At 46.8% G+C, this 12,862-nt stretch overlaps 1 protein-coding gene and 1 long non-coding RNA gene across 2 annotated transcripts in view; one reads left to right on the top strand and one right to left on the bottom strand.

Moving 5' to 3' along the window:
* The window catches only part of LOC137532162 (uncharacterized), a 243,484-nt gene that overhangs the window by 120,799 nt on the left and 109,823 nt on the right, over positions 1-12,862 (bottom strand). The gene's annotated exons all lie outside the window — the stretch shown is intronic.
* The window catches only part of LOC137532160 (protein S100-A9-like), a 30,597-nt gene that overhangs the window by 9,407 nt on the left and 8,328 nt on the right, over positions 1-12,862 (top strand). Inside the window, exon 2 of the mRNA XM_068252374.1 lies at positions 5,557-5,682. Within this exon, the coding sequence (XP_068108475.1) occupies positions 5,626-5,682 (57 nt within the window). The 5' untranslated portion in view covers positions 5,557-5,625. The remainder of the gene's footprint in view (positions 1-5,556; positions 5,683-12,862) is intronic.

Raw genomic sequence — 12,862 nt, 5'->3', positions numbered from 1 at the left:
AATTTCCAATGATTAAAATCCAGCATGAGTTTTCTGACAGGCTCTCCCCCGTATTGGTGGCCTCTGGAAGACTGTCTCGATAGGCGTTGATACAACGGATGGCTGCCACGTGCACAGCTGCTTCTCTTTCTCCGTGTCCGCCCGCCTGGTTTACATTCCATGTCACTTCGTGGGACCTGCCCTATGTTGCTCTATATATTCTTAATTTTTAGAGTTGAAGAGTTGCAGCAGGTTCCGGGGGAGAAAAGCAGGTTCCAGTGGGGAAAGGCAGCACAGTCCCAGTGGGGAAAAGTATTCGGGCAGCGGTTAGCTAGAGTGCCACAGCATGCACACTGCAATTTCCATAACCCACAGTAAGAGGATGGTACTGTACCGGCAGTCTGGCAGAGCGCGTCGGTGACTGGACAGCAGAGTAGTGGAAAAGTGGTCCTGAGGGTGTTTGTGGCTGAGGTTAATGGCAAAACCGTGCAGGTGGACCGGCGGGGCCGCTTGGCAGGATGGGGTCTCATGCAGAGCACACAGCCTCTACATGTTTCGCTAAACTTCTGGCTTTGTCAGGGGGGATTCATGTATGAGTGTCCATGTTAAAAGGGCACCATGATAATGTGGGCGCCGGAAATAGCCGCTGGCAGAAAATCAATTAAATTACCAATATTCTACTATGTAAATATGGTAGTAAAATACAGTAATTGGAAAAAATTACCGATATTTTATGATCACCTGACCGCCCTCTATCGATCACTAACTTTCCCCATCCAACACCCCCAACAACAACAAACCCTAACAGCCACCCAACCTATACCTACCCCTTACCGCTACCTCCCCTCTGCAATGCCTAACTGAACTGCCGTCACAAATAGTGGTGCCGAGGTATTTTGGGTACCGCCATGGGCTACCATGTTAACAGCCATGATTCGCCTCTGGAAGTCGTAATTTATTCCCATCTCTGGCGCCCACATGACCACTTATAGCTGCTTATCGCGACTGTTAACATGGAAGCCTACAAAAGGTCACCATGGAATAGGTCTGACCTGCCCATTCTGTGTTTATTCTTGGAAAACCATTTATGAGATTAAACCTAATGAGCAGTGTGAAAATGTCAGCTCCGATTCCCAGGAGTCTCACTAATAACATTACATTATGGACCTGCACCAATAACAATGATTAAGGGATTCTGAAACACTGGAAGCTTATTGCTAAATCTCTAAACAATCGCTCTGATTTAAAACTCATGACATTCGATACTGACTTGTATGTAAGATATCTTTGCTGTAAATTGTACTTTATGTATTGTTTTTCATAAAATAATATATATACTGTATATATTGCTTCTATTTCACTAGAGACAGACAAGTGACATCACTGAGACCAGTGACATCACTGAGAATGTAGCCTATCCATTCACTAGAGACCAGTGACATCACTGAGAATGCAGCCTATCCATTCACTAGAGACCAGTGACATCACTGAGAATGCAGCCTATCCATTCACTAGAAACCAGTGACATCACTGAGAATGCAGCCTATCCATTCACTAGAAACCAGTGACATCACTGAGAATGCAGCCTATCTATTCACTAGAGACCAGTGACATCACTGAGAATGCATCCTATCCATTCACTAGAGACCAGTGACATCACTGAGAATGCAGCCTGTCCATTCACTAGAGACCAGTGACATCACTGAGAATGCAGCCTATCCATTCACTAGAGACCAGTGACATCCCTGAGAATGCAGCCTATCCATTTACTAGAGACCAGTGACATCACTGAGAATGCAGCCTATCCATTCATTAGAGACCAGTGACATCACTGAGAATGCAGCCTGTCCATTCACTAGAGACCAGCGACATCACTGAGAATGCAGCCTATCCATTTACTAGAGACCAGTGACATCACTGAGAATGCAGCCTATCCAGGGGTCGACTCGGGCGTGAAAGCGGGTGGAGGATGTCCACCTGCTTTTTTCAGAGGGTGGACGCCATGGAGGGGAGCAGCGCAGTGGAGGGGGAGTAGTGGGCAGCGGTGGAGAAGGGAGGACGTCTCCACCCCTTCCCTCACCTTGGGGCTCCCCATCCCTCGCTCTCCCCTCCAGAACTAAAATTTGCGGCGGCTTGCAGCAGGCGGGACTTACCTCTTCCTCGATCCAAGCGCCGGGTAAGATCTGCATGCCGCTGCTCTGGTCTAGACCAGACTAGCGGCAGTGGAGTGCTCACTCTCGTGCCGGAACGAGGAAAAGGTAAGTCCCACCCACTGCCAGCCGCCCTCACTTTTTAGTTCTGGAGGGGAGAGTAAGGAAGGGGAGCCCCAAGGTGAGGGAAGGGGGGGGACATACCCACAGCTCCCCTTTACTGCGCTGCTCCCCTCCTGCTGGGGGGACACCTGGCTACCTATTCTGGGGACATATACCCCTGACTACATATACTGGGGACATATACCCCTGCCTACATATACTGGGCACATATACCTCTGGCTACATATACTGGGGACATATACCTCTGCCTACATATACTGGGGACATATAACTCTGGCTACATATACTGGGGACATATAACTCTGGCTACATATACTGGGGACATATACCCCTGGCTACATATACTGGGGACATACACAGGATCTTCTCAAAAAATTAGCATATTGTGATAAAGTTTAATATTTTCTGTAATGTACTGATAAACATTAGACTTTCATATATTTTAGATTCAAATACACACAACTGAAGTAGTTCAAGCCTTTTATTGTTTTAATATTGATGATTTTGGCATACAGCTCATGAAAACCCTAAATTCCTATCTCAAAAAATTAGCATATTTCATCCGACCAATAAAAGAAAAGTGTTTTTAAAACAAAAAAAAGTCAACCTTCAAATAATTATGTTCAGTTATGCACTCAATACTTGGTCGGGAATCCTTTTGCAGAAATGACTGCTTCAATGCGGCGTGGCATGGAGGCAATCAGCCTGTGGCACTGCTCAGGTGTTATGGAGGCCCAGGATGCTTCGATAGTTAAGCTCATCCAGAGTGTTGGGTCTTGCGTCTCTCAACTTTCTCTTCACAATATCCCACAGATTCTCTATGGGGTTCAGGTCAGGTGAGTTGGCAGGCCAATTGAGCACAGTAATACCATGGTCAGTAAACCATTTACCAGTGGTTTTAGCACTGTGAGCAGGTGCAAGGTCGTGCTGAAAAATGAAATCTTCATCTCCATAAAGCTTTTCAGCAGATGGAAGCATTAACCCACTTTTGAACCAAAAACCGAGGCAGAAGCGCCTGACCTGGGCTACAGAGAAGCACCACTGGACTGTTGCTCAGTGGTCCACAGTACTTTTTTCGGATAAAAGCAACTTTTACATGTCATTCGGAAATCAAGGTGCCAGAGTCTGGAGGAAGACTGGGGAGAGTGAAATGCCAAAATGCCAGTGTCAAGTACCCACAGTCAGTGATGGTCTGGGGTGCCATGTCACCTGCTGGTGTTGGTCCACTGTGTTTTATCAAGGGCAGGGTCAATGCAGCTAGCTATCAGGAGATTTTGGAGCACTTCATGCTTCCATCTGCTGAAAAGCTTTATGGAGATGAAGATTTCATTTTTCAGCACGACCTGGCACCTGCTCACAGTGCCAAAACCACTGGTAAATGGTTTACTGACCATGGTATCACTGTGCTCAATTGGCCTGCCAACTCTCCTGACCTGAATCCCATAGAGAATCTGTGGGATATTGTGAAGAGAAAGTTGAGAGACGTAAGACCCAACACTCTGGGTGAGCTTAAGGCCGCTATCGAAGCATCCTGGGCCTCCATAACACCTGAGCAGTGCCACAGGCTGATTGCCTCCATTCCACATAAGTCCCGCCCACTGTCAGCCGCCCTCACTTTTTAGTTCTGGAGGGGAGAGTAAGGAAGGGGAGCCCCAAGGTGAGGGAAGGGGGGGGACATACCCACAGCTCCCCTTTACTGCGCTGCTCCCCTCCTGCTGGGGGGACACCTGGCTACCTATTCTGGGAACATATACCCCCGACTACATATACTGGGGACATATACCTCTATATCCTATAGCCTATCCATTCACTAGAGACCAGTGACATCACTGAGAATGCAGCCTATCCATTCACTAGAAACCAGTGACATCACTGAGAATGCAGCCTATCCATTCACTAGAGACCAGTGACATCACTGAGAATGCAGCCTATCCACTCATTACAGACCAGTGACATCACTGAGAATGCAGCCTATCTATCCACTAGAGACCAGTGACATCACTGAGAATGCAGCCTATCCATTCACTAGAGACCAGTGACATCACTGAAAATGCAGCCTATCCATTCACTAGAGACAAGTGACATCACTGAGAATTCAGCCTATCAATTCTTTAGAGACTAGTGACATCACTGAGAATGCAGCCTATCCATTCACTAGAGACCAGTGACATCACTGAGAATGCAGCCTGTCCATTCACTAGAGACCAGTGACATCACTGGGAATTCAGCCTATCCATTCACTAGAGACCGGTGACATTACTGAGAATGCAGCCTATCCATTCACTAGAGACCAGTGACATCACTGAGAATGCAGCCTGTCCATTCACTAGAGACCAGTGACATCACTGGGAATTCAGCCTATCCATCCACTAGAGACCAGTAACATCACTGAGAATGCAGCCTATCCATTCACTAGAGACCAGTGACATCACTGAAAATGCAGCCTATCCATTCACTAGAGACCAGTGACATCACTGAGAATGCAGCTTATCCATCCACTAGAGACCAGTGACATCACTGAGAATGCAGCTTATCCATCCACTAGAGACCAGTGACATCACTGAGAATGCAGCCTATCCATTCACTTAGGATAGACTGTGTAACAAAAGATGATGATTTTTCAATCACAAATGCTCTTCACCTTCTTTGCAATGGAAAAGTTTCTTCTAATAAGTATATGATTGTACATGCTGCCGGGTCACATGAGGCGCGGCTGCTGTAGTCAGAGATGAAGCAGGACGTCATGTGTGGCTGGTGATCCCATCACTTAACTGCTGAGTAAAGCAGCGCTGGTGCAGCACATACTGTACCTGTTATCCTGGGGACCAGCTGCTGCTTGCCGTCAGGGAGGAGATGCTGTCTTGGAAGAACAGAGGGAGGTAAGCGTAGTCAGCGCCGGGCCAAGGGAGAGGCGAGAGAGGCTCCAGCCTCAGGGCGCAGTGTAGGAGGGGGCGCACAACACACTCAGCTATCATTGTCCTATTGTGTTTGAAGCAGAGATAAATAAGAAAAGGGATACATGGCAGGGACTGTAAGCCAGATGACTAGAGATTAGGGTGTTGGGGGCCCTGGGGCACCTTACTCTAATGGCAATCAGTGTGTGACGGCTCGGGTGGGAGGGATGGAGGGGCGCACTTTGGTGTCTCGGCCTTGGGTGCTGGAGAACCACAGGCAGAAAAAGTCTAAAACCAGCACTGACTAAATAGTGAGGGCAAAATAAAGTTCAGACCTGGGCGTGTCTATTCATAAAGAGGGAGGTGTGGCCTGACAGCTTTCATGTATTCTAAATGTCTCTCTATCACAGATCTGTGTGCAGTTGTATCGTAGTGCAGACTGACGCATCTCCTCATTCGGGATCATATCCTCTTCCAGCATGATCTTCTGCTTCACAATCTGTTTCATCAGCCTCTTTGCTACCTGCAGCAGCAAGGCAAGTATCAAATGCCCCTTGTTCACTGTACTCTACATTATATATAGAATCGCCAACATAAGGAAACATTGACGGCCTGCGCTGTCAGACACACATCAATGTATGTAAGTGTGTGACTGTGGTGAGGAAATTAGAGTGTAAGCTCCTCTGGTGCAGAGACTGATGGGAGTGGAGCAGTGATCTCTGTACAGCTCTGTGGAATATGTCAGAGCTATATAAATGTATAATAATAATAATAATAATAGTGTGTGACTGTGGTGAGGACATTAGAGTGTAAGCTCCTCTGGTGCAGAGACTGATGGGAATGGATCAGTGATCTCTGTACAGCGCTGTGGAATATGTCAGAGCTATATAAATGTATAATAATAATAATAGTGTGTGACTGTGGTGAGGACATTAGAGTGTAAGCTCCTCTGGTGCAAAGACTGATGGGAATGGATCAGTGATCTCTGTACAGCACTGTGGAATATGTCACAGCTATATAAATGTATATTAATAATAATAATAGTGTGTGCCTGTGGTGAGGATATTAGAGTGTAAGCTCTTCTGGTGCAGAGACTGATGGGAATGGATCAATAATTTCAGTACAGCGCTGTGGAATATGTCACAGCTATATCTTGTGCATCCAGAGTATTCACAGAGCACCACTTTTTCAACATTTTGTTATGTTACAGCCTTATTCCTAAATGGATTAAATTCATTTTTCCCCTCAGAATTCTCACACAACACTCCATAATGACAACATGAAAATTTTTTGGCAAATGTATTAAAAATAAAAAAAACTGAGAAACCCCATGTACATAATTATTCACAGCCTTTGCTCAATACTTTGCGGATGCACCTTTGGCAGTAATTACAGCCTCAAGTCTTTTTGAATATGATGCCACAAGCATAGCACACCTATCCTTGGACAGTTTTGCCCATCGCTTTTGACAGCACCTCTCAAGCTTCATCAGGTTGGATGGGAAGCGTCGGTGCACAACCATTTTAAGATCTCTCTCCAGAGATGTTTAATTGGATTCAAGTCTGGGCTCCAGCTGTTCCTGCTGCTGAAAATCATCCCCTCAGCATGATGTTGCCACCACCATGCCTCACTGTAGGTATGGTACTGGCCTGGTTATAAGTGGTGCCTGGTTTCCTCCAAACGTAATGCCTGGCATTCACACCAAAGAGTTCAATCTTTGTCTCATCAGGCCAGAGAATTCTCTTTCTCACAGTCTGAGAGTCATTCAGGTGCCTTTTGGCAAACTCCAGTTGGGCTGCCATGTGCCTTTTACTAAGGAATGGCTTCTGTCTGGCCGCTACGGGCCTGTTTAGTAGATTGCTGCAGAGATGGTTGTCCTTCTGGGTGGTTTTCCATAGGGTTCATGGTCACCGCGCTGACAAGGCCTTTCCCCCCAGATTGCTTAATTTAGATTTTCCCGGCCAGCTCCAGGAAGAGTCCTGGTGCTCTTGAACCTCTTCCACTTATGGATGATGGAGGACACTGTGCTCATTGGGACCTTCAAAGCAGCAGACATTTTTCGGTAACCTTCCCCAGATTTATGCCTTGAGACAATACTGTCTTGGAGGTCTACAGACAATTCCTTTGACTTCATGCTTGGTTTGTACTCTGACATGAACTGTCAGCTGTGGGACTTTATATAGACAGATGTGTGCCTTTCCAAATCATGTCCAGTCAACTGAATTTACCACAGGTAGATTCCAGTTAAGCTGTAGAAATGTCTCAAGGATGATCAGGGGAAACAGCATGCAAATATGCTCAATTTTAAGCTTCATGGCAAAGGCTGTGAATACATATGAACAGGTGCTTTCTAATTTTTTTTATTTTTAATACATTTGCAATAATCTCAAGCAAACTTTTTGATGTTGTCATTATGGGGTGTTGTTTGTGTGTAGAATTCCGAGGAAAAAAATGAATTACATGGATTTAATCCATGTTGGAATAAGGCTGTAACATACCAAAATGTGGAAAAAGTGTTGCGCTGTGAATACTTTTCGGATGCACTGTAAATATATAATAATAATAGTATGTGACTGTGGTGAGAAACTGATGCAAACTTGGATGTAATATGTATAAAGAACTGAAACTGGACTAAAACCAATAACCACTAGGGATGGTCAGAAATGCCCATTTCCAATTTGGAAGAAATTCCGGTTTGCGCCAATTTGTGTATTTCCGATTCTTCAGATTTTCCATTTTTAAGGAGTCATTTTTTTGCATCAGGGAATTCAAAAACTGAAAAAAAAAGTTTGAAAAAAATGTAAATCGGAAAAATGGAAAAACAGTCTTGTGATTACTGCGGCGATCTGATTTTTGCTGACAAATTCTGCATTCTCTGATTGGTCCAATGCTTCTGAGTTCTGTAATTGGGCTAAAATTATCGAGTTGCGGCCGGTAAATCAGATTTCCGCGGAATTCCGATTTCTGACCGGAAATGACACTTTTCAATTGGAAATGTGGATATTTCAATTCCGCAAAATCCGAAAGAGCATCCCTAATGACCACCTCTTTTGATAGGTCCAATTTCAATTTGCGTGCAAACTACAACCATGGGACAACCAGGGAATTCAATGGCAGGGCTAATGAGTAAACACATGTAAAATAAACATTCCAGGAGCAGGCTGATGTAACAATTGAGAAGGGTATACAATCTGTTACTAATAAATTGTGAATACAAATTAACTGTTTAAATAAACAGGAGAGATAGACAAATACAATGTGTCGGTTTAATGTACAATAAAACTGTTTACATTAAAACTATAAGGTATGAAAGTGCATAAATGGTGTATTTTTTTCACCTTTTCTTTATTTTCCTTTTAAAATGCATAGAAAATAAGGTAAATACTAGGGATGGGACGAATCCACAATTTCTTCTAATCCGAATCCGGATCTGAATCTAAAAAGGTTCTCGAATATCTCAAACCTTTCGAATCTCTAATCTAACGAATCCTGCACGTAAGAATTGTGCGATCCGTGGTATAGTTGCCCGTAGTATAGGTACCCAGGCATAGGTGCCCGCAGTATAGGTAGCGAGGTAAAGTTGCCTTCAGTATAGCTAGCTAGGTATGGGTGCCTTCAATATTGGTAGCTTTCAGTATAGGTAGCAAGGTATAGGGGCCTTCAGTATAGGTAGCAAGGTATACGGGCCTTCAGTATAGGTAGCAGGGTATATGGGCCTTCAGTAGAGGTAACAGGGTATAGGGGCCTTCAGTATCGGTAGCAAGGTACGTGTGCCTTCAGTATAGGTAGCAAGGTATAGGGGCCTTCAGTATAGATAGCATGGTACATGCGCTTTCAGTATTGGTAGGTAACTAGGTATAGGGGCCTTCAGTATAGGTAGCAGGGTATATGTGCCTTCAGTATAGGTTGGTAGCTAGGTATAGGGGCCTTCAGTATAGGTAGTAAGGTACATGTGCCTTCAGTATAGGTAGGTAGGTAAAGGGACCTTCAGCATAGGTAGCAGGGTATAGGGCCTTAAAGAGACTCTGTAACAACAAAAACCTCCCCTGGGGGGTACTCACCTCGGGTGGGGGAAGCCTCGGGATCCTAATGAGGCTTCCCACGCCGTCCTCTGTCCCACGGGGGTCTCGCTGCAGCCCTCCGAACAGCCGGCGACAGAGCCGACTGTAGCTTCAATATTTACCTTTGCTGGCTCCAGCGGGGGCGCTGTGGCGGCTTTCGGCACGGAAATAGACGGAAATACACGATCTCCGTCGGGTCCGCTCTACTGCGCAGGCGCCGGAAACTTGCGCCTGCGCAGTAGAGCAGACCCGACGGCGATCGGGTATTTCCGCCTACTTCGGAGCCGACAGCCGTCAGAGCGCCTGCGCAGGAGCCAGGAAGGTAAATATTACGTCACCGCTGCACGGAGGGCTGCAGCGAGACCCCTGACGGATGGAGGATGGCGTGGGAAGCCTCATTAGGATCCGGAGGCTTCCCCCACCCGAGGTGAGTACCCCCCAGGGGACGTTTTGTCGTTACAGTTCCTCTTTAATAGAGTGACCATATTTTTGTGGGTCCAACCTGGGGGGGGGGGGGGGGGGGGCGTGGGTGGGCGTCGCGCTTAGCGCGCCGCGGCGAAAAGTGGGAAGGAGTGAGGAGCACGCAGCGGCGAAGACTGGGGGAGGGGCGCGCCGCGCCGAAAAAATGGGCATGGCCATGACATTGTATGGGCGGAGCTAACGTAATGATGTAACAGCGAGGCATAAGAAAGCAGTGTTTACGCCATGATGTGGACAAACGAGACTTTGTATCATGGGTGTGCAGAAACTGTGTGATGCTAATAGTATACCGTAACCACAAAGCAGCAAACATAGCCATCTATGACCATTAAATAATAAATGCAGTAACAGTTACCCCGGACACCAGAAAATAAACGCAATAGGCAACATGTCAGTATAAAATAAATGCAATGCGGGCAAACATGTCAGTACAAAATAAACGCAATGCGGGCAACATGTTAGTACAAAATAAACGCAATGCGGGCAAACATTTCACCAGACAATAAACGCAATGCGGGCAAACATGTCAGTACAAAATAAACGCAATGCGGGCAACATGTCAGTACAAAATAAACGCACTGCGGGCAAACATTTCACCAGAAAAGAAACGCACTGCGGGCAAACATTTCACCAGAAAAGAAACGCACTGCGGCCAAACATTTCACCAGAAAAGAAACGCACTGCGGGCAAACATTTCACCAGAAAAGAAACGCACTGCGGCCAAACATTTCACCAGAAAAGAAACGCAATGCGGGCAAACATTTTGCCAGAAAAGAAACGCACTGTGGGCAAACATTTCGCCAGAAAAGAAACGCAATGCGGGCAAACATTTCGCCAGAAAAGAAACGCACTGCGGGCAAACATTTCACCAGAAAAGAAACGCACTGCGGCCAAACATTTCACCAGAAAAGAAACGCAATGCGGCAAACATTTCGCCAGAAAAGAAACGCACTGCGGGCAAACATTTCGCCAGAAAAGAAACGCACTGCAGGCAAACATTTCACCAGAAAAGAAACAATGCGGGCAAACATTTCACCTGGAAAAGAAACAATGCGGGCAAACATTTCACCTGGAAAAGAAACAATGCGGGCAAACATTTCACCTGGAAAAGAAACAATGCGGGCAAACATTTCACCTGGAAAAGAAACAATGCGGGCAAACATTTCACCTGGAAAAGAAACAATGCGGGCAAACATTTCACCTGGAAAAGAAAGCATTTACTCACCTGGCAGAAGTGTCCGGCCTCTGGCGCGCTGCTCCGTCCCGGGACCGACTTGTTCCTCCTGCTCTGGTCTCCCGCGCTGACAGGGCTACGGCAAGATGGCGCCCGAAGCCCTGTACTAGTGACACAAATAGGTCTCCAGTACAGGGCTCCGGCAGCCATCTTGCCGTAGCCCTGCTCGCCTGCTGGTGTCGGAAACAGACACCGGAAGAGGAGGCTGGAGCGGGGCTGCGGGCAATGAACTGGCACGGCGTCTATAGACGCCGCTGCCAGTTCATTGAGGAGAGAGTGGCCAGAGTCCCGAGGCCGGGACGTCCCGCTGCTGAAAGCGGGACGTTTCCCGGGACCTCATTAAGCCTGGGACAGCGGACCCCGAATCCGGGACGTGTCCCGGGCAATCCGGGACGTCTGGTCACTCTATCTTTAAGTATAGGTAGGTATGTAGGTAGGTAGGTATAGGGGCCTTTAGGTAGGTAGGTAGGTATAGGGGCCTTTAGGTAGGTAGGTAGGTAGGTATAGGGGCCTTTAGGTAGTTAGGTAGGTATAGGGGCTTTTATGTAGGTAGGTAGGTATAGGGGCCTTTAGGTAGGCAGGTAGGTATAGGAGCCTTTAGGTAGGTAGGTAGGTATAGGGGCCTTTATGTAGGTAGGTAGGTATAAGGGCCTTCATGTAGGCAGCCCCCACAACCCCCCACGCCCTCCTCCGTCCCCCGTGCCTCCTCTGCTCACCCCCCCTGCATAAATAAGTATCTACTCACCTTTCCCGTGGAGCGCAGAGCGGCAGACCTCTTCGTTACTTCCCTGTTCCCCCTAGTGGCCGGACCGGCTTTTACTGATGACGTCATTGTAAAAGCCGTCACTAGAGGGAACCAGGAAGTCAGCGAGAGGTCTGCCGCTCTGCGCTCCGCTCTGGATAGGTGAGTTGATAGTACTAACTATGCGAGCGGGGGGCGGGCGGAGGAGGCGCGGGGGGGGTCAGAGGAGGACGAGTGCGAGCGGGATGCAGCGTCGGGATTCGGCGAATTCGGATAGTGTGTGTGTGTATGTGTGTGTGTGTGTCGAAAACGCCTTGACCGATTTGAACGAAACTTGGTATACAGATCCCTTACTACCTGGGATGATATGTTATGGGGGTCCCGCGTCCCCCCTGCACACCTGGGTGGAGCTACAAACCGCAAATCAGATTCACACATTCATGTCAATGGAAAAAATGGAAAAGGCTGCTATTCTCACAGTAATCAGGCCAGAATCCCCACAATTGGCACAGTTGGTCACTTGGTGACTGAGGTTACAAATCCAGGAAATGTGGGTGGAGCATAAAACAGCCAATCAAATTTCAGCCATTCATTTTACATGGGAAAATGTATACTGCAGCCATTCTTAGACAGTTAATCGCAGGGTTTTCAAACTTGGCACACTTGCCAAGTGGGAAGTGCTCATTGGGTGAATGAGATTAACATTCAGGAAAGTGGGTGGAGCCTACAACAGCCAATCAAAATTTGCTTGTTGATTTTCAAGTGGAATATTTAAACTGCTGCCATTCTTACACTGTTAATGGCAGAGGCTTCAAACTTGCTACAGTCTGTCATTGGGTGACTGGGGTCCAAATTCATTAAAGGGGTGGGGCCACAAACAGCCAATCAGATTTCCTTGGAGGATAAACTGCTTCCTTTCACACATTTTTGATGCCAGGAACCCGAAAGCTCACAAACTTGGTCATTGAGTGACTGTGTATCGAGGTTACAAAAAGTGAGTGGAGCCAAAAACAAATTTCACTGGGAAAATATAAACTGCTGCCATTTTTACACTGTTAATGGCAGAGGCTTCAAACTTTCTACAGTTAAAGGGGCGGGGCCACAAACAGCCTATCAAATTTCCTTGGAGGATAAACTGCTTCCATTCACACAATTTTGGTGCCAGGAACCTGAAAGCTTACAAAGTTGGTCATTGAGTG

Source organism: Hyperolius riggenbachi, chromosome 9, assembly GCF_040937935.1.
Source record: "Hyperolius riggenbachi isolate aHypRig1 chromosome 9, aHypRig1.pri, whole genome shotgun sequence".
In the NCBI taxonomy this organism is placed as follows: Eukaryota; Metazoa; Chordata; class Amphibia; order Anura; family Hyperoliidae; genus Hyperolius; species Hyperolius riggenbachi.
Note: the sequence above shows the minus strand (reverse complement) of the source record. Positions and strands in the feature narration are given on the sequence as shown.